This window comes from Triticum urartu, chromosome 3A (assembly GCF_056163025.1).
Source record: "Triticum urartu cultivar PI428250 chromosome 3A, HENAU_Tu73, whole genome shotgun sequence".
NCBI classification, from domain to species: Eukaryota; Viridiplantae; Streptophyta; class Magnoliopsida; order Poales; family Poaceae; genus Triticum; species Triticum urartu.
Genome location: NC_141875.1, coordinates 664,980,902 through 665,002,111, shown reverse-complemented (window position 1 = coordinate 665,002,111; position 21,210 = coordinate 664,980,902). Strand labels below are relative to the sequence as shown.

Here is a 21,210-nt window from a genome sequence, read left to right as displayed (position 1 = left end):
ATAAAGAAAGATATGGGATATTCAACCAAGAAACTATTCCAATAGTAATACTAATATTATTGGGGAAAGCACATGAGCAATGAAAGTATTACTAATGGACATTTAGCCAAAAGAAGTAGAATAACTAACCCATCACTAAAGTGTGCATAGTGCATCTGATTTCTTGGCTACGCAAATATCTAAATATGTAGCAGGCACGCACCTGACTCCTCTCTGTTTTTGCGGATTCAAATTTAAAACGTGTACCAAATCTGTTTCCAGACACTCATCTTTTGCCAGATTACACTTAACTACCTGCTACGATTGTATTCCAGGATGTTAAGGTAACTAAACCTTTTGTACAGGGTGCAGTAGGCTTCTGGAAAGGCAATACCATTTTTTTGATGATTTGGCCGATGCCAAAATTCGCACTGGTGAACATATACAATGCGCAGAGGTAGCTCAAGGTAAATCGAAATGTACATGTGTTATTTTAATAGCACTCGGAGAAACAAATGTGTAACATTGATGTTTATAATCAGACAAGAGCTCATCTCATCTATTCAGTTCTGATACTACACGCGGACTGCGCGTTACCTAAACCAACCAACATCTCCCAGAAATCTTGTTGTAGTTGAGAACCCGCTCTCTTCTTTCAAACAAATCTCATCGACGACGAGCCTCAAGCGGGAGACAAATCTCGTGCCGAAGATATTCGAAGCAAGGGGAGAGGAGATCTCCAATTCGGCGGCGTATCTCGAGGGGACAGCAACGACCTTCAACTGGATGACGTCCGCTCCGACGACGGCCATGTCTACGACGACCGCGTTTCCGCTCCACGGGGTGGCGACGCAGTCGAGGACGAAGCTTGGCGAGTTCAGTACATCCCTAACCTGCTTCATGCGGAGCTTTTGAGATACAAGAGAGGAATCGTGCTCGTTCAAGGTATGATTCGACGAATTTTGTTAATTGATGAGGAGGGGAGAATCATCGATAGCCGGGGTATGAGAGATCGGGAGAAATTTTCATGGAGGTCGGAGATTTGGTTCCCATGCCACGTGGCTCGGATGAGCGAGGAGGCTAAATTGGGGATTAAGAGCGGCGGGGGGGATTCCGAGGGAGGCGGACGCCATGAATGTGGGGGGAAGGTGGGAAATAAATCCCCCACCCCCGGAGGCGAGACGACCCACCCGAACCAAAAAATCCCCAACACCACTGACTCGTCATATCCAGATCCAGAGGGTGAGAGAGGTGACCTCGGAGACCATGGCCGACTGGCGGATGAAGATGGAGAGAGCGATGATGGAGCTTGCAAGTGGACACAAAGCGAAGTTGGAGAGGGCGAGAGAGGTGGTGTCCTGGTTCGCCACCTGGGAGGAGATGAGGAGAGCGGCCAAGAGAGTCTTCAGAAATCTGACAGTGGAGGAGGACGAGCGGCTCACCCCGAATGGGATGACCACTCCGACTGGTGCGCTGGTGAGCTCGCTGGCGGCGCTGGTGTGGGCCATGGTGGAAACGGAGGGAGAAAATCAGGCGTAGAGGAGGAAGTGGTGGGCGTTCAGATCTCGACGCCGCTTCCCCGTTGGCCCAGAGGAGTTCGTGATGGGGGCTGTGATGGCCATGCCCACTCCTGGAACTCGCTGGGTACCCATCCAGATCGAAGACAGCGAGACAGAGACGGAGGAGGAGGAACCAGATCTGGGAGAGGGGACGAGCCAGCTGATGAAGGAGAAGGAAGAGAGAAAGAAGACGAAGGAGAAGAATGTCACTCCGCGCCGATCTCCACGCTTCCTGCGCCGCTCACCAAGACTCCGGGAGGCGGCCAGATTCACGGCGGAGGGCTAGGCTTCTCCCCCGCCGGCAACCGCTTTTGGTTGCTGGCTGGGGAGGAGTCTGGTGAGGAAGGCGGCGACTCATCAGACAGCCAAGGTGAGATTTTAGGATACCAGAGATATCTGTTAGATAAATGTCAAAACAAAATGACTTTTTGTCATAGTAAAGGCATTGGGAAGACAAGTAAAAAAGTGAAAAGTAAAACAGAAAAGATAGAAGTTCATTGTGACTCTAGTAAGGTCAGAGAGATAGATGGGAGGGTGAATCTGAATATAGAAGCTGCTAATAAGCAGCGAAACAATATGGATGGAATTTCAGTTATGAATAAGATGAAACAAAAAAGAGATATACCAGATTTCTGGTCTGAGATAGGATTAGAGGAAGATATTATGGTTATATCTACCTGTGGAATTAAAACTGATCATTACAGTAGAAACACAGGGAAAAAGTGTCGAAGTAGAAAAATTGAAGTTAATGCCCAACTAGAAAGCTGGGCCGCGGATCTAGACTGGGATGATGGTCAGCCCGGCCCAATTCAAGTGAAAGCGGACTATGAGAATACGCTTTCAGGGTCCTTTTCTTATCTCTACCCCACGACTTGTATAAAAGACGGGGAAGGGGGAGACCTGAAATTAGGGTTCATCGGGCCGCCGCAGAACAAAGGGAGAGTGGAGATGAATAGGTTTGGGGGAAGATTTGATGGAGGAAGAGGGAGATTAAATAGAGGGGAGAGAGAGGGATGGAAGTGCAAAAGGAAAGAAGAGGGTGAAAATCACTACAGGAACCTGCCACCTTGGGAGGAAAGAAGAGATCCTGCTAGAGGAAGAGAGTCAGGACGGAGCCAAGAGAGACAAGAGGTCCGGCAAGAAGTAGCATCAGGAGGGAGAGGCGAAGATGAGGAAAGTGTGAAGAATAAGGACAAAAGGAAAGAGGAAGGGCAGAGGATTGAGCAGGGGACCATGTCTGGAGCTTTGGAGAAAGGTGGACAAGAGCTACTTCAACAACAACAGGTACTGCTCAATGCCCTTCTAGCGCAAATATCGCAAGGGAAAAATCTTGCTGGTGGTGAGGCAAATATCAGATCTGGTGGTGGTACTGCTCAAGGCAGCGGGGGAAGTGAAATCAGAGACAGTGGGATGAACAGAGGGGTGCCTGACCCCAGGAGCGTAGGGATTCAAGGAAGAGAAGCCCTGATGAGCTACAACACAGGTGGGACTCAAAGGCAGAGGAACTTTGGTGCTGGGGATGGAGATACCTACACTAACAGAAGCCAGCGGGATGGAGGAAGGACAGGAATAGGGGGGCAGAACAAAATGTTTTGCAACAAATGCAAGGAAATCAATCACTTGACTAAAGATTGCCCTCTGGGACACTGTGTGATATGTGGCAAGAAAAACCATGTCACAGACGAGTGCAACTGGTTGAAACAAATCAAACCTGTACCCAAATTTGTTGGATATGCTGCAAGGGGGCTGGGCGTGCTACTGGTTCAGAGCGCTAAGGAAGTCTTGGTAATGGAAAACCCCAACCCTATGGCCATAATCACAGTGGTTTCGGGGACAATCAATGAAACACAGTTGGTTGACAGACTGCATTATATGTTTAACTGGAATTGGCAGTGGAGGTGCAAGAAACAAGGAGAAAATGCCTTCTTGGTCAGATTCCCAAATAAAGGAAGATTGGTGGAGCTGAGTAAGTGCAATGATTTCACATTGTTAGGCTCTGGAGCAGTTATAAATGTGAAGGGATGGAGCTTTGATTCTCAGGCAGTAGGTAAGCTTCACACCATATGGGCTTTGTTTGGGAAGGTCCCAGAATGCTTTAGGCACTTCTTTGGGATGTGTGAAGTGGCTGCAACCCTGGGGCCGGTGCTAGAAATTGATATGAACACTATTGCCAAGGAGAAGATCAGAGCTAAGGTTGGAATAAGAGACTATGACAAAATACCAGCATTCACCGAAATCACTGACAAAGATTTGATGATATACAAGATTGTTCCTGAGCTGGAGAGTGTGGTGGAAATGGGATGGTATGGAGAACATAAAAGACAGGGGAAGGAGAGTTCAGATGGAGACAATGATGAGGAGACTCTGAGAAAAAGACACAAGGGAGGAGATGAGGAAGGACTTGGAAATAAGGAGATGATATCTTTGGGAAGCTTGGGATTAGATCAGTTTGAGGAGATGAAAAAGAAGAATGAGGAGATTGTAAGGATTCAAAAAGAACAAATGCTGGAGATGGAGGCAAGAAAGAAAGTGGAAAACTGCATGGAAATAATCATGAAAAAGGTGGTTGACCTAGAAGAAGACAAGGCAAGACAAAAAGCTCTTAGAATGAAATAGGAGAAGAAGATTATGGAATTAGAACAGGACAAAAAAACTCTTATGGATCTTATTAACAAACAACAGGGAGTGATTGATAAGTGTGTGGATAGAATAGAAATGTGGGAAGCTAGAGAAAAAGAAATGGAGGAGATCACTGATGCTGATCTGAGGATTTTGGACTCAGAAAAAAAGGGAGAAGATGATCACAACAACTACAATGAGCCAGTGGATTACAATGCTAGTCAGGAATCTGTGTCCTTTGGCACTAAGGTGGGTGTGAAGACAGGGGATAAAGACACAGACAACAATGAGACAGAAGAAGAACATCTAAGGAGATGTGGGAGACTAGCTGGCAAACAAGATGCCAAGATTGAAGAGTTGGCCAAAGAAAGAGCTGCTGCTAAGGACAACTATGGTAAGTATCAGAATTTAAATTGTCACAAAACATCATTGCTGGATATGGCAGACCAGATTGGGATTGATCTGGGGTGCTCCATTAACATGATTGAATCCAATCTGGATATGATAGATAAAATGGAACAATGTAGAAGAGATTTCTACTTACAGCATATTTGCAAACAGAAAAAAAGGAAGGTCATTCTGATGAACCTAACCTTATTGATATTGGAGATACAGACATAGTAGAAATATGTTCTAATGAGGACAATTCTGATGCTGAGCTAGAAATGGATCATTTCACTCATCTCAAAAAATTCTTTGCTAAAACAAAAAGAAATAGCTTGAACTCACCAGGATTTTCCTGTGGGAAGACAGCTAGTAGATTTGGAAAAGGGAAGAAGAAACATAAAATAGTTTAGAATAGGGTAACAATGATAGGGATGTTTTGGAATGTTAGGGGAATTGGAAAGGACAGCAAGAAAATTTTTATTAAGGAGAGCATTATTAACAAGAGACTGGATTTTGTGGGGATCCAGGAAACTATTAAAGGGACTTTTCAAAGAATGAACTACACAATTTGTGTGGGGGGAGAAACTTTGAATGGAAATGGTCCAAACCAAGGGGAAAATCTGGAGGGATCCTAGTAGGTGTTAATTGTGACAATTTTGATATTATTAACACAGAAATGGGGACTTATTTTATTAGGATATTGGTTTTTGACAAAAAAAAGTAAATTTGAATGGAACCTTATAGTAGTATATGGGTATGCATAGCCTGCTGGCAAAACTGCCTATTTGGCAGAGATGTCCAGACTATATCAGGGTTGTTCCTCAGTCCCCATGATGATTGGGGGAGATTTTAATATTATCAGAAACAGCACTGAAAAAAACAAACCCACTGGCACTGACCATTGGAGTTTTGTGTTTAATGCTATTATTGAGCAGGCTGGATTGAGGGAAATACCTTTAGGGGGGAGAAAATATACTTGGGCCAATAACCAAGAAGACCCCACTTATGAAAAACTAGATAGGGTGCTCATCTATCCTGATTGGGAAGAGAAGTATCCTTTAACCACTGTTCAAGCTTTAGAAAGGGAGCTGTCAGATCATACACCACTGATTGTGGACTCTGGTGACAAAAAGAATAGTAATGCCATTTTTAGATTTGAAAATGCTTGGATGCTCAAAGATGGATTTAAGGATTATGTCCATAAGGTATGGAATATGCAGGTTGGGGGAGTATATTGGATAGATGGCAAAAGAAACTAAGAGTTTTTAGACAAAAAGTGAGAGGATGGATACTAAACTCAGATGCAGTAGATAGAAAAATCAAAAAAGATATAATGAGTAGATTGGATGATATAGACAAAAAGGTAGAGATTATGGGTTTATCAGCTACAGACAGGATTGAACAGAAGGAACTAAGGAAACAACTGGGGAGGTTGCTGAAACAGGAGGAAATTAAATGGTTACAGAGATATAAAGACAAGGAAATTAAAGATGGAGATAATAACTCTAGGTATTATCATGCCAAGGTAAATGGAAGAAGAAGAAAAAATAGAATTTTTTCCTTAAACCAGGAAGAAGGGGTGATTGAGGGAGATGATGAACTGACCAAATACATTACTAATTTTTACAAAGAATTGTTTGGCCAGCCTGAGATTTCTAATGTGAACTTAAACATACAAGAGGCCCCCGGCATTACAGGGGAACAAAGTAAAACTCTGATTGAACCTTTTAGTATGCAAGAAATTCATGAGGTGGTTTTTGCCATGGAGAGAAACAAAAGTCCTGGACCTGATGGCCTGCCAATGGAATTTTATCAAGAATTTTGGGACCTGGTGAAGTGGGAGTTAAAAGAATTATTAGATGAATTCCACTCTGGCAATCTAGACATCTCTAGGCTGAATTATGGTATTATAACTTTGGTGCCAAAAATAAAAGATGCTAGACAAATCCAAAAATTTAGACCTATTTGCTTGCTAAATGTGAGCTTTAAAATTATTACTAAAGTGCTGATGAACAGATTGAGCAAAGTGATCAGACCAATTATCTCCCCAAATCAAACAGCCTTTATAAAAGGAAGATATATTATGGAAGGAGTTGTGGTGCTGCATGAAGCACTTAAATTCGTTCACAAAAAGAAACAGACTGGTCTCTTGTTCAAAGTAGATTTGGAAAAAGTATATGATAAGATAAAATGGCCCTTTGTATACAAAATCCTGAAACTTAAGGGATTCCCTGATAAATGGTGTGATATGGTTATGCAAACCATGGTGGGGGGACATGTGGGAGTAAAGGTCAATGATGAAATAGGACCTTACTTTAAAACATTTAAAGGGTTGAGACAAGGGGATTCCCTGTCACCATTACTATTTGATATTGCTGCGGATGCCTTAGCTATTATCTTAGAAAATGCAAAAAGAGGAGGGTTTGTGAAGGGAGTCCTTTCTGAATTAAATGATTGTGAGATAAACATGCTCCAATATGCAGATGATACAATTTTTCTATTACAAGATGATGAGAACAGTGCAAGAAACTTGAAATCCATTTTAATTGCTTTTGAGCAGATGTCAGGATTGACTATAAACTTCCACAAGAGTGAGATTTTCCTATTTGGGGAAGCAACTAAAAAAACCAGAATATACCAAGACATTTTCACATGTGAAGTTGGGGGATGCCTATAAAATATCTAGGCTTACCAGTAGCAGATGTCAGGTTGGGTAACAAATTTTGGAAGGGGTTACTAAAAAAATTGAGAAAAGATGTGCATGCTGGCAGGGGAGACTTCTCAACATGGCTGGGAGAGTAACCCTAGTGCAGGCTTGCCTGACCAATATACCTTTATTCATGATGTCTTTCTATCCTTTACCTATAGGAGTGAGGAAGAAAGCTGACTTTTTCAGAGCCAGATTAGTGTGGCAGGAAGATGATAATAAAAAGAAATATCACCTGGTTAAATGGAAGACCTGCTGTATGCCAAAAGATTTGGGGGGGCTGGGTATCATTAATTTGGATATTATGAACAAATCCCTCTTGGCTAAGTGGTTATGGAAAATTGAAACTGAATCTGGAACCTGGGTAAACATTTTGAAATCTAAATATATCCAAAACAAATGCTTGGCGGGGCTGGAAAAAAACCAGGAGACTCCCAATTTTGGTGCAGTCTAATGGATGTTAAGAGAATATATTTTCAACATGTAAAAAAAGACTTGGTGAGGGAAAAGAAACCGGGTTTTGGGAGGACTGGTGGGTTGGGGCTAGACCTTTGAAAGACCTATACCCCAGACTATATAACATTAGCTTCGACCACAATATCTCTGTGGCAGAAGCAATAGACAAAGGGTGGCAGGCTTTTAGCTTCAGAAGGAATCTAAATACAGAAGCTAATGAACTCTGGACTAGCCTTAAGCAAAGATGAGAATCTGTCAGGATGTATGGAGGAACAGATCGACCTATGTGGATGCTGACTAGAAATAGACAATTCTCAGTTAAATCTTTATATTCCTTTCTGATAAATCATGGTGTGGGGTTTCCACATAAATTTCTGTGGAAAACTAAGGTGCCGTCGAAAATCAAAATGTTTCTTTGGTTGATAACCAAAAAAAGTATATTGACAAAAGATAATCTACTTAGAAAAGGGTGGAAAGGTGCGAAGGAATGTGTATATTGTGGTAAAATAGAAACTATCGACCACTTATTCTTTGACTGCTTTGCGGCTAGACTAGTTTGGAATTTGATCAAATGCGCCTTCGATCTCAGGCGATGCCCCGCTGACCTGGATGATTTTCTGGGGAGATGGTTAAAATCCTTTAAAAACCCAGAAAAAGGAATGGTTTTAGTGGGGAGCGCAGCTATTTTCTGGGCTCTTTGGAAGTGTAGAAATGATATAATCTTCAGGTCGAAAAAGATATATGATCCAATGATTTTTGTCCGGTTGATGTGTAACTGGATTGTGGATTGGTCAATTTTGCAGAAAAAAAGCCGGAGGAAAGAATAATGCAGCTGGGAGCAAGACTAATCGAGCGGGTGGGAAATGAAATCTACAAGGCGACGCAAGGATGGAGGCTGGGGGTTCGTCGCTTGGAGTTCCAATGAAGACCAGCTTCTTTTCCCTTTTTGTCGATTTGTGCTTCTTCATGTCTGGTGACTCGGTTAGTTGTTGGTGATGGATGTTAGGATCGGCCCCTTGCCCTGGTTATAGGGGCGGGTAGGGACAAAAAATGTAATCGATGAAACTGTGTGGTGTTCCTGGGGTGCGTTGTTTGAGACTACTAAACTCTACTTTTGGTTTCGTTAATGAAATCGGAGGGAAACCTCTTTCATTCAAAAAAAAACACACAAAAACGTCACCACTTCCTACCCAAATCTTAGACCATTCCTAATCAAATTCGTAATTATCTCCTAACCAAATCCCTAAAGCATGAATCTACCACATTGTACTCTGCCAGTTAAGTCAATATATAGCTATTTACTTTTTTGTTACATCATTTCCATAACCTGAACCCGAATAAGATATGACATAATGGCTAGTTACACCGAAGCCAAAAACCAAGGTTGCTCTCTTACCTAATTGTATCCTGTACATACTGAAAGTGTCCAACTCGAAGCATATTCAGCCAATCGACAACGCCACTGAATAAATGCCCATCTCCTCAGTAGCCAAGCAAGCCTGTGAAAATAGAACCTTCGCTCCGCACTGGCGTCTTTTTGCACCAGACTGTCTCTTATAAAGTAATAAAGCACAAATTGGCTCCTTGCCTTCCTGCTCCCAGATCATGCGTCAAGGAAACTATAGAACACACATCAAGAATCTAAGCATCCAAAAAGGCTTCTCGCCATTCCATTCATGAACCCTCAAATACTGCAAGTGTATATAGGAAGTAGAGGTCAAGGTACTTACAGTCAGTGCAGCATGGCGAGCTAGGCGTCGTTTCGGTGAGATTGGCTGGGTCGGCAATTTCGATTTGCAATTGAGTCGCAGATTTAACCGAGGGCCTTTATGGCACAAAAGAAGGGCGTGAGAAGAAGTCGTGCGAGAGGGCAGCACAAGGGGTCGAGGAGGAGGTTTCATGGACGGAGACAACATCAAGGATCAGATAACACCGAGAGGTCGCGAATGGGAAGCGCGCGGCATCGGTGATGGCGGATCCGGAGGACGCCAAGATGAGAAGAAAAGTAACCGCCGGCGTCGCCGCTGCTATTCGTCGGAGGACCACCCGCTGCAGCTGCGGACGCTCGAAGGGGTAGTAGTGAAGGGTGTCGCCGTGCCGCTTGCGACTATGCCGGGACCATCCGGAGATGGGGAGCAACCACCGGTGGCTGCGAGGAAGCGTGCACCGCCGTCGCCATCAGCAGCTACACCGCGGGTGGCCGCGGTCGCGAGTGTTACGTCACCGCCACGCCACCTAGAGCGATGCCTCGCGCCGGGTGCGGTCGCTGCGGCGGAGCCGAGCGGGCACCGCCACTCTGTCCGTACGTTGATTGTGGTGGTGAAAGGATCAAGGACCATGTGTGGTCGTGGCCTCGTGGGAGCATGTTTGCCTTCAGGAGACCGGAAGAGGAACCGTGACGGGAGACAAAAAAACAGAATGAAAGGTGTGGACGTGGGGTTTGATCGTGAAAAAAATCGATGGATTCCTTTGATCGACGAGCTTGGGTACAAACGAACGGCTCCCGTTTTAGGAGCAAAGATATAATAATCTTACAATACGATTTGTTTGTCATGGTTTACTTGTTAGTTTTCTTAAAATTCGTTATTTCTTTTCTGAAAATATATTATTTGTTTCCTAAAGCAAACTTTATTAATAAAAAAGATCAATTGATTCGAATAAGTTAGGAAAGCTAGATCCGTGATCATTGGCACGTTAGGAAAGTGCTGATTTTTTTTTTGAATGAAAGATAAACCAATGGATAAAATAACCAATGTTACCGGGTGGTGGAAGATGGGAGGATTAAAACTAGACGAAAATAAAACCGGAGTACCTCTACCAACTTCTTCATTAAAAATAGACAGGTATATCCAAATATTACCTAATAGGAAATTGACTTTGCTTCGATTGGATGTAATCTAGTGGTGGGCGCGACCGCGAGTTGGTAGAAGGAAAGGGAAGACACAAATCGTTGATTTCCGTCGATCTCGACGAGTTTACAAGGAAGGTGGAGGACATTATCGAGTCCTGATTGGAATCAGATCGGTTTGGTCCACATCATACAAAAACAAAATGCTTCTGCCTCGAGGGCGAGACGCGGATCTTGTTACTATCTGAGTTCCGGCCGCGCGTTTGGCAAGGGATCGGATCAGATTGACAAAAAACGGAAAGTATCAAAAAAAGAAGGAAAAAAGGGAGATCGTAGATTATATCAGACTTTGAGGTCACGCGTGCGTGCAAGGGATTGTATCAAGTCACGTACGCTAGGAGGACTCTGCTGTGGAATCCAAAACAAACTACCGGCTCGCGCCCAGAAAAGTAGGATCTAGGCGATCAAGGAGGCGAGGGATCCCTTGCGCGCCGCCAGCGACGCCGCCGGTTCCCTCTCTCTCCGTCGGCTGCTCCGGCGGCAGGAGGGAGGGGGAACCTCGGGTCTGTTCGCTAGGTGGCTGTGTGGCAGGGTTAGGGTTGAGGGAGACGCTGCCGAGGCCGTTGTGGTGGTGTCGCGTTGGAATAAGTTTCTCCAGGCTCCGTTCGCGGTCAGGCGAGGCTTTTGCATTCGTCTAGGAGCCAGCGGTGTTGGGGATCCCCGGATCTCGTCGAGGCCGCGGGCTATGGTGGTTGGAGGTCCATCGGCACTTGCCTTTTGGATCCTCAGATGGGCGATGGAGGCAGGGAGACGAAGACCTTTCTTCTTCCTTGTTGGTATGATTTGCTGCTGCTGTTCTTCTCCTTCCTCTGCGCTGATGTTGGTGGGAGATCCTGCTTTGTCCGGGCGGATGGCCCGGCCGCGGTGCTACACCAGTCGGATGACTCGAGTTCTCTTCCTTCGGAAGGGATACTTTTCGCGGTACTCAAAGCCAAAGATGGCGACGACTGTTGCAGGTGTGTTGGATTGATGTCCATGCCCTCTCAGCGCTGGTGTCAAGAAAGGAGGAAGCAGCGTGGCGGCAATTGTACCGTGCTCGAAGATGATGACCTGTTTGTGACTGGTTGCAGATCCTTCTGCTGCAGGGGTCTTCTCTCAAGATTCAGGGATGATGACACCAGGCTTCGGAGATCTTGTGTTATGGTTGTCTTAGGGTACTCTAGGTGTTCATGGTCCTTTGTGTTTGCGTTTCAGTGTGCTTGTAGGGATCAACTACTTTGTACTGATTCGTGATTTGAATGAAACATTTCTCAAAAAAAAGGAGGACTCTGCTGTGTCGCTCCAAACCCAAGGTGCAGAAATTTGAAAAAAAGAGGTAATAGCACCCCAGGTACCCTAACTTGCACCCAATGTGATGATCTAGTCCTAAAGTTGCAAAACTAGACCAAACCATACCTCAACTTGCATCCAATGTGATGTTTTAGTCCTAGGCCAATGAGAACTCGCCAATTGGCTGCCAAGTGGCTGGGCCGGTCAGCACGTGCATATTTGCACAAAACCCCCTACCGTTTTCATGAATCAACCCGCACTCACCCCCTCCCACCTGAATTAAATATGTCGGATACGAGTTCACGTCCGTTCGAGAGGGAGAGGTTGGTCGCTGTCGGGGCGACAGAGCTCACGGGCTGGCGAGGCGATGGTGACGTCAGCGACTGAGGCGTCGTCGCCGCCGTTCGCCGGCGGCGTGGAGACGCCGGCATCTGCTCATCTCGTCCGGCCGTTGGGCGCATTCCCTCCTGATTACTGTGAGCTCGGTGCCCCGTCTCTGCTTTCTTTTCCTCCCTCTCCTCTCCTCTGCTTTGCTCCTCTGAGCTCGTCGCCCCGCCGTTTGCAGCTCGAATCGCGTCCATTTGTGCTTGAATCGGGGTCGTCTAGTTGTGTTTTTTGAGTAGGGTCATGTATGGCGAAGTGGAGCTAGGTTTTCGGCCGATGAAATTAGGTTTGGGTTCGACACGATAGCTAGGGTTTATGGGGGGCAAATTAGATGTTAATGTCTTTGTAGTCGCCTTTTTGTTCTGCTTTAGCCTGTACTCTACTCAAGCATTTGTTCGTGTTGTGAAACTTAACTAGTTTTTGCTGTTGAACATGTTCAGTTATCTGTAGTATAGTGAATATGTTCAGTTACTGTATTTAACTGAATATGTTTAGTTACTATAGTTAACTAAATATTTGCAGTTACTGTAGTTATCAGAATTTTGTCAAGTACTGCAGTTATCAGAATTTTTTTCAGCTTACTGTAGGTAACTGAAAGGTTCAGTTAACTGAACCTTAAGCTATTGTTCAAGTATGTTAAATCTTTGTTTATTCAGTTAACTGAATATTTGTTTTTCAACTGATGCATCTTTGTTTTGAATACAGTGTGTGATGCAGCAAATGGAGAAAATATGGACAGTCCATTTTTTACACTGGAACTTGAGCATGGTGGAATTTTCTGTGGCCCAATCAGAAACCTGGAGTACTGGAACCCTTCTGTTGAGGTGCTAGACTTTGTTGACTGTGGCACTTTCTCTTATTCATTGCTTGAACAACACTTGGTTTGGTTGGGATATCCTTTGAGTGAGCACATCATTTACTTGAGCAAACCAAATAAACCAATCTCAGATGGTTTGATCAGAATTAGCAGTGATGAGGATGTGCAGCATATGATAAGAGCTAGTGCTGAGCATAAGATGCTTGTAGTCATGGTTGACCATACAGATTTCATCAGCAACTTCAGGTCTGACTTGATGTGCACATTGCCCCTATCTTTCATAACATCAACAACAAGTTCTGCAACAGCAAATGCATCCCCTTCCCATAGCCTAGTTTCAGTCTTTGTAGAAGATCCTTTGTCAGATATTGCAGCAAATGGAACAGGCCCAGAGATTTTGCTTATTGATGGTGCTGAGCAGAACTTGCTAACTGAAGATCCCTTGTTAGAGATTGCACCAATTGGAACAGACCCACAGAGTTTGCTTATTGAGGGTGCTGAGCACAATATGCTAACTGAAGATGGAGAAACAGTTATTGAAGATGTAGTTGTTTCAGATTCTGATTTCAGTGACAGTGACTATGACATAGATGATGGTGATGATGATCTTTATGATGACAACATTGACTTTGATGTTGATGAAGAAGCTGATCAGGATGAGGATGATGTGGAGCCTGAATACTTGCTTGAGGATGAAGATCTCAACCTATCAACTAAGCAAGAAGATGAACTTAGGTACAAGTTTAAAGCTTTCAATGCAAAGGTGGACATGATTTCCCCTGTGTTTAAAGTAGGGATGGTATTTGCTGATGTGGTTGATCTAAGACATGCACTGGCTGCATATTCAGTTAGAAACAGAGTGTAGATCAAGAAGATAAAGAATGATAAGAGGAGACTTGAAGCAGTTTGTGAAGATGGTTGCCCATGGTATCTGTATGCTCGCAATGACAACACGACAGGGGGTTTTGTCATCAAGACTTACTATGGAGAACATATGTGTCAGAAGAAATGGAAGATAAGGTCACTGACAACAAAATTCCTGTGCAAGTATTTCATAAATGAGTTCAGAGATGACCAGAAGATGTCACTAGGTACATTTTCAAGAAAAATCACCAATCAATTTCATGCCACCCCTAACAGATGGAAGCTAGCTAGGGTAAGAACTGCAGCACTTAAGGAGATCCATGGTGATGAAGTAGAGCAGTTCAGTAGGCTTAGGGACTATGGTCATGAATTGAGGAATACCAACCCTGGGTCTACATTTCTTCTGTCAACTGAGGTTGTTAGAGACAAAGACTTCCCACAGGGCAGGAAATGTCTGAAAACTCTATATTGGTCTTATGATGCATGCAAAAGGGGTTGGCTCAAGGGATGCAGGCCCATTATTTTCATTGATGGCTGTCACATGAAAAATAGGTTAAAGGAGTGTTGCTTAGTGCAGTGGGTATTGATCCTAATGACTGCATTTTCCCCATTGCAATGGGTTGGGTAGAAGTAGAGTGCACTAGTTCTTGGGAGTGGTTTCTCACTACATTGAGAGATGACCTTAACATCACAAATACTGCTCCTTTCACTATTATGAGTGACAAGCAGAAAGGTTTGATCAATGTTGTGCAAAAAATCTAGCCAGATGCTGAGCATAGGTTTTGTGTTAGGCATATTTATCAGAATTTCAATGAGAAGCACAAAGGAGAGCAACTGAATCAAGATCTGTGGGCCATTGCAAGAGCACCAAATAGGGTTAAGTGGAGCCAAAACTGTGAGAAAATGGATGGACACAGTGCAGCTGCTTTCCACTGGACTGAAAGACTTGATCCAAAGACATGGTGTAAATCATTTTTAGTGTCTTTCCCAAGTGTGATATTCTGCTGAACAATAATTCTGAAGTATTTAACAACTACATTCTGGAGGGCAGAGAGATGCCAGTGTTGTCCATGCTGGAATACATCTTTTATAAGATCATGCAAAGGCTAGTGAGTAAACAGAGAGAGGCCATAGAGAAGTGGGCAGGGCGGAGAATATGCCCAAAGATCAAGAAGAGACTAGACAAGAACACTGAGTTTGCTACTAATTGCCATGTCTCTGAAGCTGGCCAACAATTGTTCAGAGTTCAGTCTGGTAACTCTAGTTATACAGTTGACTTGTGCTTGCACACTTGTGACTGCAGGAGATGGCAGCTCTCTGGAGTACCATGTGGCCATAGTATAGCATGCTGCAGGGAGGAGAGAATTGACCCAGATACAATGGTTCATGACTGCTACAGTGTGGAGAATTATCTGAAAGCATATGGATACACTCTGGTTCCACTTAGAGATCCAAAACATTGGGAGAAACATAATGGAGACAAAGTATATCCACCAGTTTTCACTAAACAGTTGGGAAGGCCAAAGAAAAACAGGAAGAAAACATCAGAAGAGAAGAGAAGCAGGAATGGTGTTAGATATCTGAACAAAAAAGGTGTGACAATGCACTGCTCAATTTGTGGCAGAGCTGACCACAACAGGAAAGGGCACTACAGGTGGCAGGAAGCACTAATTGCAGAAGGAGTAGAGCTTGTTGATGATAACTATGATGATCCAACATTTCTTCAGGTATGCTTCTGTTGCATATCATTTTGCACAGTTGGCTCTAATGCATGAACTCCCTAAAATGAGCTTATTTGAACATCTTTCTTTGCAGAACATCTTTCCAAACAGGCCAGATCCTAGGTTGGATCCTACTGAGTCACCAACTAGTATGGTTTTTAACATGGCCACCAGGGAAAGAGCAAGAAGACCTCCTCAAAGGGTCCATGGCCCACTGCTTGAGCTCTCTTCATTTGTTGCTGCTGCTGGGGCTGAAATACCACAACCCAGGGTGACTACAGAAATGAATATTGCTAGGCAGACAAGGGCAAGAACTGTAGCTGACATTGCAAGAGGAAAGAAAAGGAGAGGCAGAGGAGAGGTACATCCAAATGCAAGAAGAGGAAGGGGAGCAAGTGCAGTCTCAGCTCCAGGAAGAGGTGCAAGGGCAGATGCAGGGTCAGGAGAGGGAGCAAGTGCAGGTGCTGGGAGAGGGAGAGGAGCAAATGCAGGTGCTGGGAGAGGGAGAGGAGCAAATCCAGAAGCTGGGAGAGGGAGAGGAGCAAATCCAGAAGCTGGGAGAGGAAGAGGAGGCCAAGCAGGTGAGAGGGCATGGTGGCTGATGTTTGGAGATGACATTGCCAGTCATATTCCTGACCTAAATGCTCCTCCTGATGATTTTCCTGCTGCCTGATCTAGTGGCAGTTGTCAGCCACCATTTTTTGACAAGGCCTATACTTATGTAACTCATAAACTGGCCTTTTTTGTTATGTCAAACTGTGGCATAAGTTGCCTCATTTTTGGTGGCAAAATGTGGCATATTTGAATGTTGTTGTTCATTGAATTTTGCTGAAGTGAATTTTGTTGCTATTGACTGAAAAAAACTTGAAAAATTGTTTTGGAGTGAATACTTATCTGTTTTGGAGTGAATATTGCTGCTATTAATTAAAAAGAATTTTAGAAAACAATTGTTTGTCCTGGGCATCGTACCCAGGACCTGTGGATAGCTAACCTAACTGCATTGCCAGTGTGATAGTAATAGTGATTTGTTTAGATGGTGCCATGCACTGTAGATAAGCAGAGCCACGAGTTCCGAATTTAGCTGAATTTTGTTGTGTTAACAGAAGTGAATTTTGCTGCTTTTGACTGAAAATAAACTTTATAAATTGTTTTCGAGTGAATACTGCTTATGTTAACTTAATACTTATCTATTCTGGAGTGAATACTGCTCTTGTTAATTAAAAAGAATTTTTTTTTAAATGTTTGTCCTGGGCATCGAACCCAGGACCTGTGGATAGCAAACCTAACTGCATTGCCAGTGTGATAGTAGTAGTGATTTGTTTAGGTAATGCCACGCACTATAGTTAAGTAGACCCACCGTTCCACTAGCTCGGTCGCTCCGCCGATTCGGTTTCCTAGGCCTTTAAAGCCAACCACCTCACTCCACTAGCTCAACTCCACCTCGCTCCCAGTCCACCCACGTCGCACCTCGCTCCTCGGTCTCCCCGCTACCCCGCTCCACCAAGAAAACCCCCACCGCCGAGCTCCACGCCGCCGTCGGCGCCATGGACAACACCCCCGCATGGCAGAGGGCCATCGAGGATCTGGCCGGCGACAACGACGCGCTCCGCGCGGACCTGAAAGAGATAGCAAGATGGTTCCCCTCTGGCGAGATGCTCCTCCACCACGCGCGCGGCCTCGTAAAGGTCATGACTGACGACGAGAAGCGTCGCGCCATGCCCGCACCTGGCATCTCTCCGGTCCTGGTCTTGCGCTTCGCAATGGCCGAGACGCGGTCGGATGATCCGAGGCAGCGCGCGTGGTGGTGGATGTACCGCTCCGCCACCACGCCATTACCGCACCCGGATCCGTTCTGCGTTGCCTCTAGGATGCAGCGTGTCGACGACGTCGTCCTCGCCCTCCCCGCGCCAGTCAACACAGCCTACTGGAACCGCTTCAACCCCGACTTGCTCGTCCACGACGACGTCTCCGACATCCAATCCTCCTCCGACGATGAATCCTACTCCGACGACTCCGACTCTGACTCTGGCTACATGCCGGATAGCGAGTCTTCAGGCGAGGAGTACATAGAGGTGGTCGTGCTATCTGACGACGAGCCGGACGACGTCGTGATGCTGGCTCCCGTCATCGCCGGCAACGAGGGCGACAGGGAGCTCCCCATTGACGTGGACCTGCTGCCAGAGGTCTCTGACATTGTGAAGCAAGAGGTGGTGGAGGAGGTGCTAGCGAAGGTGGTGGACGGGCAAGCACGGGAAGGATCAAAGAAGAGGAAGAAGTCGACGAAGATTCAAGTTTCAGGGGAGGTGCGCCGCTCCCAGCGCCTGAAGCGGCTGAAGAACTGAAGACTGCTGAATGTAGTTAGGTACGCTCAGTAGCATATAAGTTAGCATATCAGTTAGTATTTAGGTGTGCTTCACTTAGTTCTGAGCACATAAGTTATCTGTAGTTTCGAATGGGCAACTTTTGCTGCATGTGGAGGGTGAAGGAGATCTTAGTTTGAGCTACTTTTGGTCTGTGTTGAACTACCGCTACAACTGCATGTGGGTTGAACTTATGCTGCAACTACCTAAGTTATATGTATGTTGCTTTCATATGTTGTTGTTCCTGTTGTTAGTTGTATATGCTGCTTTTGGTATATGTTGCTTTCATATGTTGTTGCTGCTGTTGTTAGTTGTATATGCTGCTACAAAATGCTGTTGTTTAGTTAAAGTGAGTTTACTAAAACAAATTCAAATTCAATGAAACTTACTGAATACAAATACAAATTTAGTTAAACTTACTGAATACAAATTAGCTGGCCATTAACTTGAATACAAATTCAGTTAAACTTACTGAATACAAATACAAATTCAGTTAAGCAACTACAGTTAAACTTAGTGAATACAAATACAAATTCAGTTAAAAGGAGTTTACTGAATACAAATTAGCTGGCCCACAATAATGGGTTAGGTTGGGTTTTTGACTAATATTAGCCTAGGACAATGGTATGGGTTTTTGACTTTTGTGCCTAATATTAGCCTGTAAAAATTGGCTTGTTTTTAATTTACTGCCTAATATTAGCCCAGAATAATGACATACCAGCCACCCACCACCAAGATTTACCTACCACCCACCCTCTTACTGCTATATAAAGCACACCCAAACCCAAATGGCACAACCAGCAGTCAAAGGACAATTCCTCTCTTCTCCTCCCCCAGATGCCAGAGAGAACCCTAGGAGGACATGGATCCTGGAGAGGTAGTAGATGCAGAAGAGGTACCCAATGTAGCTAGGCGTAGAGAGGCAAGAAGGATGCAGAGAAGGCAACTGGCTGAGAGAATCCTTGCAGCACGCAACCGCAAGGATGTTTAGCAGTTCCTAGAGGCATTCCCACCTGGATCAAACCCTAGTGATGATGAGATCATCTACTGGGCAAGGAGAGGAGGGCTAATCTCCATCCCTTTCAGGTCACTAGGATGAGGTGGGCCAGGATTCTTTACCCAGATGATTAAGCTATGAAACACCCCATTGCTCCTAGATCTTCTATCTATGTATGAATGCATGTCAATGCAAGTCTATCTATGTATGAGTGACTCTTTTATTTATCTATGTATGAGTGAGTGTTTTATTTACCTATGTATGAGTGCACTGCATGTCAGTGCTTTATCTATGTATGAGTCAGTGCTTTTTCTTCAGTTAACTCTTACTGTATTTTACTAAATCTATACTACTTATTCTCTGTTTAGTTCCAGTTCTGAACATTTTAACTCAGCTAACTAGTCTTCAGTTAAACTCATGTTAACTGAGACAAATACTGTTAAATAACATATCTTCAGTTAAAGTCATGTTAACTGAAACAAATACAGTTAGTTAACTGTATAGTTAACTGATACAGTTAAGTAGTCTTTAGTTAAACTCATAATCCATTTAACTACAAATTCAGTTAACTGGACATGCAAACAGAGAGAGACAAATTCAGTGAACTGGTAATTCAGTGAAACTGAATCTTCAGTAACACTGTCAAAATTTCAGTTATCTAGTAACACCTTGCAACAACATAACTTGGGCAGTCATACAAATTCAGTTAACCAAAAGCAGTCATACAAATTCAGTGCCTTAGATGATACTGGCATACAAATCAACAAAGTTCACTAAAGAAGTACAACTAATTAATAGCTCCAACTTAAGGCAGCATTACACCAACAAGGAATTACTCAAATTCATCTAAGATCTCCTTCACCCTCCTTATCTTGCTCTTGGTCTCCTCCTTGTGCCTGAATAAATCACCAATCATGTACTCTAATTTCTTCATCTCCTTCTTCAGGTCATCCCTCTGTGACACAACTTTGTCCAACTCTTCCTTCATGTTGTCCATCTGTTCCTTCATGATGTCCATCTGTTGCTTCATCTCATCCCTATCTTTCTCTGCCTTAGCCCTCACAACCTGATGAATGCTAGTGCTAGATTTATCAGACAGCTTCTTCTTCTCAAGCTCTTGCTTTAGGTCAGAAACAGCAAGTCTTGCATTGCCCAACTCAGTAATTGCCTGCTCCTTCTCAGCCACCATCTTAGCAAAATCTAGTTTAAAAAACCTCAGATCTTTTTCCATCTTTTCTTTCTCTCTCACAACCCTAAGATTTTCTTCAGCAAGATGTAAATTATCACTGATCCTTAACTTGTTCTCATCATCATACATGCCCCAAACCCTGGCTAAACTCATCTTCGGAGTGGCAGACCATTCAGGGTCAATCCACTCCACAAAGTTGCATTTAGGTGATCCCTACCAAATAACAAAGAAAACAACTTTAGATAAATGAAAATCTTGGAGCACTATTGATTCAGTTAAATTCATTTAAATGAAGTTAGGTTCACTTAACTCATTTAAATTCATTTAGGTTCACTTAACTTCATTTCAATTCAGTTAAGTTTATTTAAATTTAGTTAAGTTCAGAAAACAACAAGCTGTTAACTGAAGATGCACTCCTCCACACTCTTATACAGATCACGGTAAGATGACACATTGCAAGTATGAAAAATTAACTGGAGATCTACTAACCTTTTGTGCACAAGCAAGATACCTCCTCCCACTGTCAACTAATTCAAAAGACACAAACTTCTCACAGACATCTTCATGTTCACATCTAGCTGCAAGATTTGTAGCAAGGCCTCTCCACTCAGAGCAGAAAATGGTGGCAGGAGCAGGAGCCTACAACATGCGCAAAATGCTCAGCAAAGAGGAAGGCATCGAATACCTAACTACTACATCCCTAACTTCTACCTCCTTCCCCTTTTTTGCTCAATCCCTAACTGGCATAGGCACCGTCAACAACTAACCTCACTAGTCACAGAGTAGACGTCGGACGACGAGCTCGATCCTTCACTCCAAGATACCATCGGGGCGAGCTGAAGGGCGACAGTGAGCTGAACGGCGGCGGCGAGCTTGCTGGCGGCACGGAGAAGCTGCTGGGGTTGAGGGGGGCAGATGGGGAACGAGTCGTGCTGCAACTGGAACGGACGTGAACTCGTATCCGACAGATTTAATTCAGGTGGGGGGGGGGGGT

At 44.2% G+C, this 21,210-nt stretch overlaps 1 protein-coding gene and 1 pseudogene across 1 annotated transcript; one reads left to right on the top strand and one right to left on the bottom strand.

Annotated features, from left to right (window-relative positions):
* Nucleotides 1-12,251: 12,251 nt before the first annotated feature.
* On the top strand, nucleotides 12,252-16,343 carry LOC147981223 (uncharacterized; annotated as a pseudogene).
* Nucleotides 16,344-19,859: 3,516 nt separating this feature from the next.
* LOC147981222 (uncharacterized) lies at nucleotides 19,860-21,043 on the bottom strand. The gene is made up of 3 exons (XM_087517057.1): nucleotides 20,984-21,043; nucleotides 20,706-20,855; nucleotides 19,860-20,429 (listed from the first exon to the last, which is right to left on the bottom strand). The coding sequence occupies exons 1-3, from the start codon at nucleotides 21,041-21,043 to the stop codon at nucleotides 19,860-19,862; spliced, it is 780 nt and encodes a 259-aa protein (XP_087373183.1).
* Nucleotides 21,044-21,210: the final 167 nt, after the last annotated feature.